Source organism: Eumetopias jubatus, unplaced genomic scaffold, assembly GCF_037043125.1.
Source record: "Eumetopias jubatus isolate StellerSeaLion01/CBP00866 unplaced genomic scaffold, mEumJub1_p1.0 scaffold_10, whole genome shotgun sequence".
NCBI classification, from domain to species: Eukaryota; Metazoa; Chordata; class Mammalia; order Carnivora; family Otariidae; genus Eumetopias; species Eumetopias jubatus.
Genome location: NW_028274816.1, coordinates 116295025 through 116310225, shown reverse-complemented (window position 1 = coordinate 116310225; position 15201 = coordinate 116295025). Strand labels below are relative to the sequence as shown.

General features: G+C 40.4%; 2 protein-coding genes across 4 annotated transcripts in view; one reads left to right on the top strand and one right to left on the bottom strand.

Annotated features, from left to right (window-relative positions):
- RPS6KB1 (ribosomal protein S6 kinase B1) overlaps positions 1-7848 on the bottom strand; it is a 40046-nt gene extending 32198 nt beyond the window's left edge. The window contains exon 1 of the mRNA XM_028109084.2: positions 7651-7848. Within this exon, the coding sequence (XP_027964885.1) occupies positions 7651-7791 (141 nt within the window). The 5' untranslated portion in view covers positions 7792-7848. The remainder of the gene's footprint in view (positions 1-7650) is intronic.
- Positions 7849-8170: 322 nt separating this feature from the next.
- Positions 8171-15201, top strand: part of TUBD1 (tubulin delta 1) — a 28693-nt gene continuing 21662 nt past the window's right edge. For 2 of the 3 annotated variants that reach the window (XM_028109350.2, XM_028109347.2), the window contains exons 1-5: positions 8171-8275; positions 9101-9316; positions 12427-12574; positions 13366-13582; positions 14454-14685. In XM_028109350.2, the coding sequence (XP_027965151.1) occupies positions 9145-9316; positions 12427-12574; positions 13366-13582; positions 14454-14685 (769 nt within the window). In that variant the 5' untranslated portion in view covers positions 8171-8275; positions 9101-9144. Of the gene's footprint in view, positions 8284-9100; positions 9317-12426; positions 12575-13365; positions 13583-14453; positions 14686-15201 lie in introns of all 3 variants that reach the window. The other variant, XM_028109348.2, reaches the window with a different exon arrangement.

Below are 15201 nucleotides of genomic sequence, written 5' to 3'. Positions count from 1 at the left end.
GCTCCTTTAAAAATTACATTTATTCAAAAGTGTATTATGAAACTAAAGGCACCAGATTCTAAGTATGAATTACTAAATCAAATGATTTACATAAAGTGCTGTTCTGAATATGATTCTGATACACAAGACTAACATAACACGTAACTACAACCTAACTAAGCCTACAGTAACCACAACCAGTCTAAGATACTGTAGTGTATAATGTGGCTAATCAAAGCAAAATAATTAAGCATCACCCTCAAAACTGTCAAGAGTTACGTTGGCCAAACATTTTTATTCTGACCATAGTATAAATGGATGCAAAATTTAATTAACTTTCTGTACACTAACAATGAACAATTCAAAAATGAAATTAAAATAACTCTGTTCGCAATAGCATCAATAATAAAATAGCATCGATTAGAAAAAATTTAACAAAAGTGTAAGACTTATACATTTGATAACTATAAAACATTGCTGAAAAAAATTAAAGAAGATCTAAATAAATCAAAAGACATTCCACGTTCATGGATCTGACAACTTAGTATTGTTTAAGACGCTTATACTAACCGAAATGGTCTATAGATTCAACTCAATCCTATCAAAATCCCAGGTTCCTTTCTTACAGAAATTGACAAGCTGACCATAAAATTCATACAGAAATGCAAGGGACCCAAAATAGCTAGAACAATTTTTGAAAAAAGAACAAAGTTGGAGAACTGACATTTCCTGATTTTAAAGTGTATTTACTACAAAGCAACAGCAGCAAAGACAATGAGGTACTGGGATAAGGACAGACATATAGTTCAATGAATTAGAATTAAGAGTCCAGAAATAAACCCTTATATTTATGGTCAACTAATTTTTGACAAAGATGCCAAGAAAATTCAATGGGAAAGAGACAGTCTTTCAATAAATGGTGCTAGGACATTTGGATATCCACATGCAAAAAAATTACTTTAGTCCCCTACTTCACACCATATTCCACCACACTAAAAAAGTAACTTAAAATTCATCACAGGCCTGGGGTGCCTGGCTAGCACAGTTGGTTGGACGTTGAATTCTTGGTTTCGGCTCTGGTAGTGATCTCAGGGTCATGGGATTGAGCCCTGCATCAGGCTCCATGCTTAGCACAGAGTCTGCTTGGGATTCTCTCTCCCTTTCCCTCTGCCCCTTCCCACTGCGTGTACACACTCTCTTTCTCGTTCTCTCTCAAATAAATAAACCTTGAAAAAAAATTGATCAGGGCCTAAATATAAGAGCTAAAACTAGAAAACTCCTACTAGAAACCTAGGACGGAGAAAATATTCATAATCTTGGGATAGGCAATGATTTCTTAAGACACATCACCAACGGGCACCTGAATGGCTCAGTCAGTGAAGTGTCTGCCTTCAGCTCAGGTCATGATCCCAGGGTTCTGGGATCCAGCCCCACGTCAGGCTCCCTGCTCAGCGGGAAGTCTCCTTCTCCCTCTGTCCCTGCCCCCACTCCCTCTTTCTCTCGATCACTCTCTCTCTCAAATAAATAAAATCTCTGAAAAAGACATCACCAAAAGAACAAATGATTCAAGGAAAAAAAAACCAATAAACTGGACTTATTCAAAATTTAAAACTTTTGCCCTTCAAAAGACATTATTAAGAAAGTGAAAAGAAACCGCACAGAAGAATATATAAAGAACTTCTACAACTCAAAATTTTAAAATAACCCAATTTTTTAAAGTGTTAGAATCTGAATAGGTATTTCTCCAAACAAGATACACAAATGGTCAGTAAGCACCTGAAAAGGTGTTCAACATAATCAGCCATTACAGAAATGCAAATACAAATCAAAATCACACTGAGATACCCCTTCATATCCACTAGGGTGGCTATAATTAAAAAGAAAATTAAGTTGGGCAAGAAGTAGAGAAATTAGGGGCGCCTGGGTGGCTCAGTCATTGGGTGTCTGCCTTCGGCTCAGGTCATGATATCAGGGTCCTGGGATCGAGCCTAAGCCCCGTGTCCCGCGTCCCACGTCCCACGACGGGCTCCCTGCTCCACAGGAAGCCTGCTTCTCCCTCTCCCACTCCCCCTGCTTGTGTTCCCTCTCTCGCTGTGTCTCTGTCAAATAAACAAATAAAACCTTTTAAAAAAAAATTAGAAGTAGAGAAAATTAGAACACTGGTACACTACTGTCAGGAATGTAAAATGGTGCAACCTCTTTAACAGTTTGGCAGTATCTTCAAAAATTAAACATAGACTTAACATATGACCCAGCAAATCTACTCCTAGCTATCTACCCAAGAAAAATAAAAATATATGTCCCATAAAGACTTGGGCACAAATGTTCTTAGCAGCATTATTCACAACAGTCAAAAAATGGGAACAACTCCAATGCATATCAACTGGTGAACTGAAAAATTGTGGTTGATACATACAATGGAATACAATTTGGCTTTATGTACATACTATGACACAGATGATCTTCAAAAACGTCCTGTTAAGTAAAAGAAGCCAGACACAAAAGTCCACATACTGAATGATTTGGTTTATATGGAATGTCCAGAAAAGGCAAATTTATAGAGATGGAAAGTAGACCACTGGTTACCTATGGATTGAGGTGGCAATAAGGAGTGACTATAAATGGGCCCAGTTTAACAGTGATAGAAATGTTCTAAAACTAAATTGCAGTGATGGTTGTACAACCCTATAAATATACTAAAAGTCACATAATTGTTAAAAAATAACTTGGCAGTAGAAATTCAGTTATTAATATTATAAAATATAGCTTTAAAATGAGTATTCTTGAATATAGTCTGGTTATGAGCCTTTCAATTTATACAAAAGGATATCACTTAATTGGGCTTTCAAAAATGATGTTTTTTTAAGTGTTGAATCACTACATTGTACACCTAAAACTAATATTACACTGTAAGTTGACTAACTGGAATTTAAATACTTTTTTTTTAAGATTTTATTTATTTATTTGACAGAGGGAGACACAGTGAGAGAGGGAACACAAGCAGGGGGAGTGGGAGAGGGAGAAGCAGGCCCCCCCGCCGAGCAGGGAGCCCGATGTGGGGCTTGATCCCAGGACCCTGGGATCATGACCTGAGCCGAAGGCAGATGCTTAACGACTGAGCCACCCAGGCGCCCCTGGAATTTAAATACCTTTTAAAAATGCTAAGTTTTTAAGTTTTTATTGAACATTTTAGAATAATTAAAAAAATATTTAGGTGAACACATCTTCCCTCAAAGGTAGCAGTGCACATTCAAGATACACAAAGAAAACTGATAGTATTTTTTTTTTAAGATTTTATTTATTTATTTGACAGTGAGAGAGAGCACAAGCAGGGGGAGCAGCAGGGAGAGGGAGAGGGAGAAGCTGGCTCCCTGCTGAGCAGGGAGCCTGACATGGGGCTCGAGTCCCCGGGACTCTGGGATCATGACCTGACCCGAAGGCAGAAGCTTAACCAACTGAGCCACCCAGGCACTCAGAAAACTGATAGTATTCTTAAACAAGGGACGCTTAAATGCCCCCCAAACTACAGATTTTCAGCCAAAATTTGCTCATGGTGTGAACAAGTCAGGATGAGGTCTAATACTAGGGATGTATGTTTCAATGTTAGACTGAGCCAAATGGATGAAGCAGTATCAAGGGGAAAAAAATTCTTGCAGTTTCAACTTGATACAGTTTCTTTTGGGGGGTAGGGGTAGTTATGGTTAACGGTTTTTTGGTCTCTGGTGCTTCACATAATCACCTATGATGGCTTCACTTTAAAGACAAAAGACTAACTTCTCCCAAATGTGATAAAACTGGTAATATATAATTGTTTTTACTTTAATGTTAGTTTTACTTAATTTTAAATTAAAGACCACAGGGTAGTTAACACTAAACCATGACTTTGAAGCCACCTAGAAAGATATGCCCTGTGGCTATGTTTCATTTCCGGAGCCAGCCAGGCCTGTATTACCACCTGCATCTGTGTTCATAACTTCCTACCGTTATCTTCTGGAGCAGAAGCATTTGAGGCACAGTGCTTTTCTGCTACCCCATGTTACCTTTAGAAAAGTCTCACACCAGAAGCATCAGGCTAACATTATATAATACATAGACAACTTTTCTTTCAGAGGAAACTTTTTAGATTTTTTTCTTCTGCTTTAAGCTTTATGACCCATCCAATACTCTTTTTCATGTGCTACTATGATTGACAAAGTGAATCCTGCTCATCTAGGGTACTATTCAAGATATATTTCAAACCAGCCCACCAAACTATTTCCAAAGTTTTAAATTAAAATTGTATATAAATTCAAGTTAATATGCCTAAAATCCCAATCAAAGAAGGAACATTTCATAAAAATGTAAATAAATTGTTACAGAACGGGTGAAATATCCTTAATCCAGATATTCATTATACTGTTTATCCACTTTCCTGGCTGTTTGCTCACAGACATTTCCTTATAAAATAAGATTCCGTAATTCAATGAATTGGGAGAAAAGGAGTAAACCTTGCTCAAAATCTTGAGCTATTTACAAGTGCTTTATAGTGCCCATTATAATGCAGGATAAGCATTGATGTTTTTCTATAATTTTTCATAACAGTGAATATTAGCTATAGCAACTTCATTTTTCAAAGCACTAAAAAATTTCAAACTTTTTGCTCGATAAAAATCTGATATCCCAATCTGAAACTCATGCAGTAAGCTTCTGTGACTACTTCAATTTTGAATTAGTAAAAATTAAGGATTAAACTTTTCTATTACTCTTCTAACTTTGTGTCTCCACAGAAAACAGGTTTCCAACATCTTCATAATCTAGTGAAAATCTCTAGAGGAAAACTTTCCCTTAGTTTCAACTCACTCTCCCCAAATTATACCATCACCAATGAAAAACGAACAAAAAAGACCCAAACCTAACCATCCAGCCCCCTCCAAAAAACGCTCTTACCCGCTGCTTTTTAATATAGTCCTTTGAGGTATTCAATCAGGGTCCTTTCTTAGGTAACGTTCAGCTTTATCCATAAATGCATTCATTTACTGTCCTCATCCTTTACTCACTGAAGAATTAATTATGATGTATAAATACATATATTTCCTGATATAAATTTAGTCAGTGTAACATATCTAAAAAGGCACGTATCTCTGAATAGGACCAATAATTTTAAAAATCCTACCGTTTCAAAAATGCAGCACCTCTGGTATAACTGCATTTATTAAGTCTCTAGGCATAGTGAGGGTAAACTTGAACATTTGGTTCCTTGGCAATGAGTAACACTGACAAGTTGTATTTCCATGAACTAGCTAACTGCTTAATATGCAAGAATATCTTAAGTATTTTATATACCTTATCTCACATAATCCTCATTTGACAGAAAAGAAAAAAATGTCAGAATAAGCAATTTATTCTAAATCACAGTCAGTGACAATGCCTGGAGGGATCTGAATTAACTTCTGACCCACCACAGAGGTACAATATAAACAAGACTAGTAAATGCAATGAAGAAGCTATGCAATGAACCCTGCAGGCTGGAGTCAGAAGACATTACTAGTTAACGAGTTATCTACGTGGTCTTGGGCAATCACCTCTCTGGTTTATGCCTCCATTTCCTTACTATGCGATGAAGAAGTGGGGCTACTCAGATATGCACCAATGTTTTTAAAAGTTTGTGTACTAAATGTTGCATATTCACAAATAGCCAGATTTTCAAGAATCTAAACTTCTCTTGTTTTTCAAAAATTTTAAATTGTGTTTTAGAGAAACCTGGGTGTCACTAAATTTCCTCAGGTGGCCAACCCAATCCCATCCTCAACTCTTTTCGCTTGTCCACCTTGAGGAACCTCTTAGAATAACACACCCAAAAGAAATATTTTCAACTCCAAAAGCATTGCAAAGTAAGATATATTTTGCTGAAGGCTCTTCCTCAAAATCCTCTTTACCTCTGCTTTTTCTCCAAAGTTCCCCTCCCCAGGATAGTGGTCATGTTTCTTTCTCCTTCATATTTCTACCAATTTCTCTGACCTCCTCTTCCACACTCTCTCAAAAACCTGTTTGCTTGTACCCAGCAAAATGAACGTACAGGGGTAGGCCAAAATACATCTCAAGGAGGTCCCAATTCATAACAGAAATCTTAACACAGTGTTTTACTTCCAATTGCTTTAACGTCTCCTGAATTATCCAGTTTTCTCCCCTGCCCTGCTCCAAAGCCACTGCCATATGGAGCCAATATAATTAATGAAAGTATGCAATACATAGTGAAAGTAATTCCATATTCGTTTCAAATTGTATGGAGTGTAACCGGTATTCGAATAAGAGGCTAACTGGAATTCCGTAGGCAAACATACTAAAAAGTACACATCTCAATACCCACCTTACAAACTGTGATTTTTATTAGACTTATTTGATTATGAAAAGAACAATATTATTTCAGCCCACTTAGTTTCTTACAATGTTCAAAGCTCTTTATTTATAGCATCTAGATTTTTTGGCAACAAGCAGGGCACAACTTACTTTCCAGAAGAGGAAAATCAGGTGAGGAAAAGGGGAGCCCCTTACATAGAGCAAACATCTGACACCAGTCCTTAACTCATGTACTCACCTAGACAGTGGGATTTAAAATCTAAATTATCATGAGGTTATCACGGATGATCATTTGCCCAGAATCAGTGATATAGTATGACAACAGTATTTTTGAACTTCAAGAGCAATTTGTGATTTTTCAATACATTTATCTTGAAAAAAGAATGATATTCCATAAAGAGTAACAAACTATTAAGACAGCAAAGGTAAAACCAAACTATGCATTAGGAAAAAACAATTCTAAATTTAGTACCCTAAATTACAGCAAGGAAAGCCCTCGCACCACCATTCACAAGTCTCAGTTCAAGCAATTTATTTTTGGCAAGCCAAATCACAGCTGTCAACGCTGGTTTTTTCCACCCCCAAATTACACAAAGTATTTTGAAAAAATGCAGACATCTTCAACTAGGGGAAAAGTTACAAATGCCGTGTGTCGTTATAAATGTTAAAAAAAAAAAAAAGTCACACGGAAGGGGGGGGTTAAAAAAAAAAAAAGCAAACAAACAAACCCTGGAAGATGCAGCAGAGCCCCCTTGCTCCCGAAATAAAACTCCTGGTGGCTGTAACAGCAGCGGCAGCGCTACTCCCGACAGAAGTTTTCAGCTGTCACTTCTAACAGCTGAGCGCTTCCTAGGAGAGAAGCGACAGGCCGAGAAGAGAGGTGGTTGTGGGAGGTCTGAAGATTTAATACTTGAAATCTTACACTCGAAGGGAAACCCTTCAGCACTTCACCTGCACTTAAGGGACACCCAGAAAGAGCAGTCCCCCTCCCCCCAACATGCGCTTACACCACTCGCGCCCCGCCACACTCAAGTTCAGCAGCTCGAGGAATCGACCACTCGCCCTTTCTCGTCCCCTCCACAAATAGACTGCTCCGGGCTGCGCTGATCTGGGGCTACCGGCGCGACCTGCACCTGCGAGCCCCGAAGCGGCCTCACACCTAGGGCCAGGTCCGCCCCGCCCGCTCCCCTGCCTCGGACCGCGCGGCGCCTAGCTCCTCCTGGAGACTACTCGCGCCCCCCCGGGTCTCCGCGCTCACCGACGCCCTGGGCTTCCAGGGCCCGCGCCGCCGCCCCGGCCCTGTCACCTCGGGCCCCCCGGGACCCCGGGCCTCACCCCCTCCTCCAGCTCATCCTCAGAGCCCGCGTCCTCTGGCTGGTCCAGGTCTATGTCAAACACTCCTGCCATGTCCTCAGCTTCCCTGTCTCGGAAGTCCGGCGCTGGGTAAAAGCCGTCCCGCCTCCGTCGTCGCCTCATGGGCCCGGACCCGCCGCAGGCACCGCCGCTGCTGCCGCCATCACCGGCTGCTTGGGCTCAGTGCGTCTGCGCCTAGGCCTTAGACTGGCTCCTCAAGTTCAGCGCTAGAGCATGCGTACAAGGTTCTGTGAAGCCAAACTGTGGGCAATGAACATGCGTAGAGCTATCGCCTGGAGCCAGGTACTGGCAGAAACATGCGCAGAACTCCAGCCGAAGCCTCTTAGGTAGCTAGATCGTGCGCATTCTCGGCTAAAGCTTTTGATGGACAATGAGCATGCGTACCTTGTCTGAAGTTGATAAATTGAAATTGAACATGCGTAATTAACCTTTCTGAATAGAAAAAAAAAACACAACAAAACTCTTCGTTTGTGAACATGCGCAATTCGTTCTCCGTAGCTTTTTTTTTTTAAATCGAAAGTGAGCACGCGCATAATGAGAGGGTTGGCCCTCTGAAGTTTGAACAGGACGGAAACGGCTGGTTCTGGTCTGTCCGTGAGTGGGGTTTATGGAGCTCCTGGGACTGGTGGGGAAAGGGAGAAACTTGGTTTTGCTATTCTATTTCGGTGGTCTTGCGAAAGTCACATAACCTTTCAGAGTCTCAGTTTCCTTATCTATTAAATGAGAATACCTAGTTTGCAGGGTTGTTTGAAAATTTTAAGTACGGTCTGGCTCGAAAGCCCCTGCTCTTTCCAGTGCTGCGAAAACCTGGTGTGAGGTCTTTACCAAAAATTGTCTCTTTTCATTGTTAAAAATAGTGAAGACTTGCTCTCCTGTTTCATCTAGTCCTCTCTTTCCAAGCTTTGTCTTCCTTGCTGTCCAAACACAAGTCTTTCTTGTGTTATTGTAGTTACCAGGCCAGAAGGTGATTGGTAGGGAGAAAGTCATTAGTTAGAAGAGAGAAAATTAATGTTAATTAAATGTACAGTTGTTGAGCTAACTTCTGTGTTCTGTGTGTCCCTATAGTATGAAGTATGTACTAGGAATTCCTTCAACTAGCATTCATTTTGTTTTGTTTTGTTTGTTTTAAATGCATGCTTAGGGACACAGTGAATACAAATCAGATTTCAGACACTATTGAGCTGTCTGTGAATGCATTTGGGTACAGTAAATTCCAAATTCCAAAAATATGTAGAGAAAGAAAACAACTTCCTTGAATGATTACCTCCTTAGACAACATAGCTATTTCATCTACAACACCATATATATGGCATTTTTAAATTGTTTTTTATCGATGTACATATGACATTTTATTTGTTCCTTGTTTATTAGTACTGTAGTGGTTCTCAAAGCCTATATTTTTCTATTACAGGTTGCTCGCTTTTTTGAGGGAATAGGCCTAGTTTGCATCTCAGCATGTCAATAGTAACAGTGCAACTTGGTCAGTGTGGTAATCAGATTGGTTTTGAAGTATTTGATGCTCTATATACTGACTCACACTGTCCCCAGGGACTCTGCTCTAAAAGAGAGAATGAGGCATATCAAGCATCTTGCAAAGAAAGATTCTTCAGTGAGGAGGAAAATGGAGGTATGTGTGATCCATCTATATTCCTCTCCTTTATCTGACACCTCTTCAAGGCCAGGTCCTCAATCCACATGGTGTCTGAACACCATCTCTTCCCATCTTTCTAGGGAATGACTTTGCTCTCAGCCCTTTGTTTCTGTGTTAACAACCTTTGCCTCTCCAATGGCAACTTCCTGTCAACGCAGGAGCTTGCTCAGATCTCACCCATCTAAAACCAACCAATCAAACAACCTAACGACTACAGCTTTTTTTTCTTTTCTTTTCTTTTGTTTTTTAAAGACTTATTCCCTGGGGCGCCTGGGTGGCTCAGTCGGTTAAGCATCTGCCTTCGGCTCAGGTCATAATCCCAGGCTGCTGGGATCGAGCCTGGCATCCAGCTCCCAGGTCAGCAGGGAGCCTGCTTCTCCCTCTCCCTCTGCCTGCTGCTCCCCCTGCTTGTGTTCTCTCTCTCTGTCAAATAAATAAAATCTTTAAGAAAAAAATTTTATTCCATTTTGTGTGTAGGCACTGTGCGGTGGTATAGAGTACAGAGATTTGGACTAAGCGTTGCAATTTTTTTTTAAGTAAACTCTACCCCCAGTATGGGGCTTGAACTCACAACCCCAAGATCAAGAGTCACATACTCTACCGACTGAGCCAGCCAGGCACCCCAAGCTTTTCTTTTCCTTCTTATCTCTCTACCTGCTCATCTAAGATTCTCAAACCAACTACAGTCCTGCTTTAAGCCCTACACCACCACTGAAATGCTCAAAGAAAAGTTCCTAGGGGAGTGGAGGGATGGGGTAACTGGGTGATGGACATTAAGGAGGGCATGTGATGTAATGGGGGGATGGGTTAGCCTGGTGATGGGTATTAAAGGGCACGTTCTGCGTGGAGCACTGGGTGTTATGCACAAACAATGAATCATGGAACACTACATCAAAAACTAATGATGTAATGTATGGTGATTAACATAACAATAAAAAATTTTTTAAAAAGGGCATGTGATGTAATGAGCACGGGGTATTATATAAGACTGATGAATCACAGACCTGTACCTCTGAAACCAATAGTACATTATATGTTAATTAAAAAAAAAAGTTCCTAGTGGAGAACCTGGGTGGCTCAGTCAGTTAAATGTCCAACTCTTTTTTTTTTTTTAAGATTTTATTTATTTATTTGACAGAGCGAGACACAGCGAGAAAGGGAACACAATCAGGAGGAGTGGAAGAGGGAGAAGCAGGCTTCCCACCCAGGCACCCCAAGCATCCAACTCTTGATTTCAGCTCAGGCTATGATCTCAGGGTTGTGAGATCGAGCCCCACATCAGGCTCCATGCTGGGTGTGGAGCCTGCTTAAGATTCTCTGTCTCCCTCTCCCTCTGCCTTTCCCCACCTCCTTCTCTTAAAAAAAAAAGTTCCTAGTAATCTCCTAGATCCAGTGACTGTTTCTCTTTTCTCAGTTCACTTCTGTCTTGGATTTTATAACATTAACTATAAAATCCCTCTTTATTTATTTATTTATTTTTAAAGATTTTAATTATTTGACAGAGAGAGAGAATGCACAAGCAGGGGGAGCAGCAGAGGGAGAGGGAGAAGCACGCTCCCCACAGAGCAGGGGAAGCCACGTGGGACTTGATCCCAGGACCGTGGGACCATGACCTGAGCCGAAGGCAGTCGCTCAACCAACTGAGCCACCCAGGCACCCTCAAACTCCCTCTTTAAAACTCCTCCTTATTATGCACAAACAGTGAATCATGGAACACTACATCAAAAACCAATGATGTAATGTATGGTGATATAACAATAAAACATTAAAAAATAATAAAAAATAAAACTCCTCCTTAGTCTCTGAATTTTTCTTTTCCAGTGGTTGCATCTCAGACTCTCTCTCCTCTGTCCTCCCTGGTATAGTTCTCTCTAGGCAATTTCAGTTACTCTTGTAATTTGCAACTTCTTTGACACTAGTGATTCTCAAATCTGCAGCCTAGCCTCTCTTCAAAGCTGCAGACTGATTAGTGGACGTCTCCACCTGCATCTCCATGTGTACCTCAAACTCAACATCTCCATACCCTAGGGCATTCATTAAATTTCCTTTAGAACTTGGGCTCTTACTGCCCACATACCATCAAACAATCATCTGCTGCTTAATTTACCTCCTACATATCTCTTCTCCCCTTTCCATCTTCACTGCCATTGGCTTAGTTCTGGCTCTTGTCCTCTGTCACCTGGATTGTTTCAAGACATTCCTTCTAGTTTCCCTGCCTTGATTCTTGTGTCTATCATATCTATTTTCCACACTGCTGTATTTAAAAAGTCATCTGATGGGGCCCCTGGCTGGCTCAGTCGGCAGAACATGTGACTCTTGATCTCAGGGTTGTGAGTTCAAGCCCCACATTGGGTGTAGAGATTACTTAAAAAATAAATTGAAGGGATGCCTGGGTGACCCAGTCATTAAGCATCTGCTTTCGGCTCAGGTCATGATGCCTGGTCCTGGGATCAAATCCCGCATCAGGCTCTGTGCTCAGCAGGGAGCCTGCTTCTCCCTCTGCCTGCTGCTCCCCCTGCTTGTACTCTCGCTCGCTTGCTCTCTCTCTGACAAATTAAAATCTTTAAAAATTAATTAGTTAAAAAGTCATGAAAATTCCTCACTTGCTTGAACATTTTCAGTAGTTTCACATTATCTTATAGATAAATTTTTAAGCTTTTTAGCACTCCATACCAGGACTTCCAAGGTTTGAGCCTGGCCTGCTTTGGGTCGTACCACATCATACTGCGATTTAAGTTTTATCTCTTCCACTAGTGCTTCTAGGGCTAGATTGATGTTGTCTTCATCTCTGTGTTCCCAGCACAGTGCTTGGCACATTGTAAGCTCTCAGTAGATGTTTGTAGACCTGACCCAGGGATCATTTTAGCCCACACTGATTCATTCTACTTAGTAGAATGCCAGGCATTATGAACCATCTGCATATACCTGCTGCTGCCCACCTTAATTTCTAAGCAGTATGACAGATCTTTCTATCCTTAACCTTTGGATTTTTTTTTTTTTTTTTTTGGACCTAGAAATTTGTGCTCTGAAATAACCCAAATAAGACATATGAAATATTTTTCTTTTGGTCTTTTTCCTCTCTCTAGTTCCAGTTGCCCGGGCTGTCCTTGTTGATATGGAACCTAAAGTTACCAATCAAACACTATCAAAGGCTGCCCAGTCTGGCCGATGGAAATATGGCCAGCATTCGTGCTTCTGTCAAAAACAAGGTTCTGGAAACAACTGGGCATATGGGTAAGAGTAATTCCTCATGATTTTGGTTTAGACACAGCTGCCTGGACAGCATAGTTACAGCCGCATCGTTGATATACCAAGCACATAATCCTGAAATTGCTATTTTAAAATTTAGAGAGTGACTTTACCCGGTAGAAACTCTTCATTCTATCTCATGTATGTCTCTGCTTCAGGTCCAGGTAATGATAAAACCAAGGATCTCTTGCTGTAGGGTTTTCCACTTCATCACTGTCGTTCCACCAACTAACTTATTATCAAAACAATATCTTTATCTGGCAGGTATTCCAGCTAATAGGGAACACAACAAGGCAGTAGTATGTCCTGGGGTTCTTTGGAAAATTCTGATGCCTGGGTCTTACTTCAGAAGTTCTGATTTAATTGGTTTAGGAAGAAGCCCAGGTATTGGGATTTTTTTAAAACTCACCTCGGTAATTCTAATTAGCAGCAAAGTTTGAGAACTACTGCTTTAGGAGTATTATTATGAATATTGAATATTATTTTGTACCATAAGCTTGCAGAACTACCTGGTAACTGAAGTCTTCAGCTACAGGAATGGCCTATAAAAGAGAATTTTTTTGTACCCAGTAAATTCACTCTCCCCACAGTCCTATTCACCTGTTCAATATATTTAACGTGTATGTTTTAAATTTTATCAGGGCACTTGTACCTTTCATGAGAGCTAGTTCACATCCCTGGGTTTTAAAAAACCTTCTCTATCCTATATCTTCCTCTCTTGCCTCTTTCTGAGTATATTGAAAGGTGTTTGTATTTGTTTCTTTTGTGTTGCATAGTTACTCTGTTCATGGACCCAGGCATGAAGAATCTATAATGAACCTAATCCAGAAGGAAGTGGAGAAATGTGACTCTTTGAGTGGTTTTTTCATCATAATGAGTATGGCTGGGGGCACAGGATCAGGGCTAGGAGCCTTTGTTACACAGAATTTACAAGATCAGTACTCAAACTCTTTGAAAATGAATCAGATTATATGGCCTTATGGAACTGGTGAGGTATGAACATATTAATTGAAAATTTTTATATTTTGGGGGCTCCTGGCTGGCTCGGTTGGAAAAGATGTGACTCTTGATCTTAGGGTTGTAAGTTCAAGCCCCACATGGGGTGTAGAGATTACTTAAAGCTTAAAAAAAAAAATTTTGTATTTTGTATTCTTTGAAGTGAAATAAATATGGGTAAAAGATTGATCTCACCCTTTCTTTGGAAATGTCAAGTTACTACATCAGGAGTCATTCATTATATAATATAGTACTTCTGTGAACAATTCATTTAACTTTGCTTAAACTTTTCTAAACGAATGAGGTGTCCTTGTAAAAAATTCCAAAGGAGACAATTGTGCATCTTCTCTCAGGAACCCATTCCTGGGTTAGTCCCTGTGACTACAGTATGTAAAGGAGGGACCTTGACCTCCTGTTGGGGTTCATCATGCCATTGCCAACCTTCAAAGAATTTTCCTTTCTTTCCATTGAGAGGAAATGTCTATATAGGTCAATTTCCTGTTGATCAGCCTTGTAAGAGAAATAATAAAATGGAGATGAGTTAAGTCACTGTAGGAAATGCTGTAGGAAGAAAGTGTGATAGTAGTAATCACTGTTTTTTGAGCCCTTACAAACAGCAGGACACTGTTCTAAGTGCTTTACTTGCATTCTATCATTAATCCTTACAACTCTAGGAGCTGGTATAATTACTGTCCCTGCTGTACAAGTGAGAAAACTGAGGCTTGGAAAGATTACATAACTTGTCCAAGATCATAGAACTAGAAAGTGCAGAGCTGGGATTTGAACCCAGGCAGGACACCCTTCAAATCTACCCCCTTAACCACTCTTTTTCCTTGCCTTTCTTTTTTTCTGACCTTTTTCTCTCCAGGTTATTGTCCAGAACTACAACTCCATTTTGACTCTTTCTCACTTGTACCGATCTTCAGATGCCCTCCTTGTTCATGAAAATGATGCTCTTCATAAGATCTGTGCGAAACTGATGAACATCAAGCAGATCTCCTTTAGTGATATAAACCAAGCCCTTGCACATCAGTTGGGAAGCGTGTTCCAGCCTACGTATTCTGTGGAAGGCTCATGTCACTACAGAAGAAATCCATTAGGTATTTGTCCTCTTCTGTGTAATTTGTAGGAAAGTCTTATGTTCTGAAAGTCTCAAAGTTACTCCCCACTGGCTCTTCCTCTCTGTCTGAGGATACACTCAGTTTTCCCTCCTCTCAAAAACTTCCTAAAGAGCTACCTCACTCTCCAACTGTCTTATTGAAGTTTTGAGAAGTTACTAAATTTCTGAAGAGTGGTGATACCCACTGACTCCATTCATCAGGATCCTGTCTCTTCTTTTTTTTTTTTTTTTTTTAAAGATTTTATTTATTTATTTCAGAGAGAGAGAGAGAATGAGAGATAGAAAGCACGAGAGGGAAGAGGGTCAGAGGGAGAAGCAGACTCCCTGCTGAGCAGGAAGCCCGATGTGGGACTCGATCCTGGGACTCCAGGATCATGACCTGAGCTGAAGGCAGTTGCTTAACCAACTGAGCCACCCAGGTGCCCCTCTTCTTTTTTTTTTTTAACAGCAACTTTGACATGTAATTCACATACCATACAATTCACTCATTTAAAGT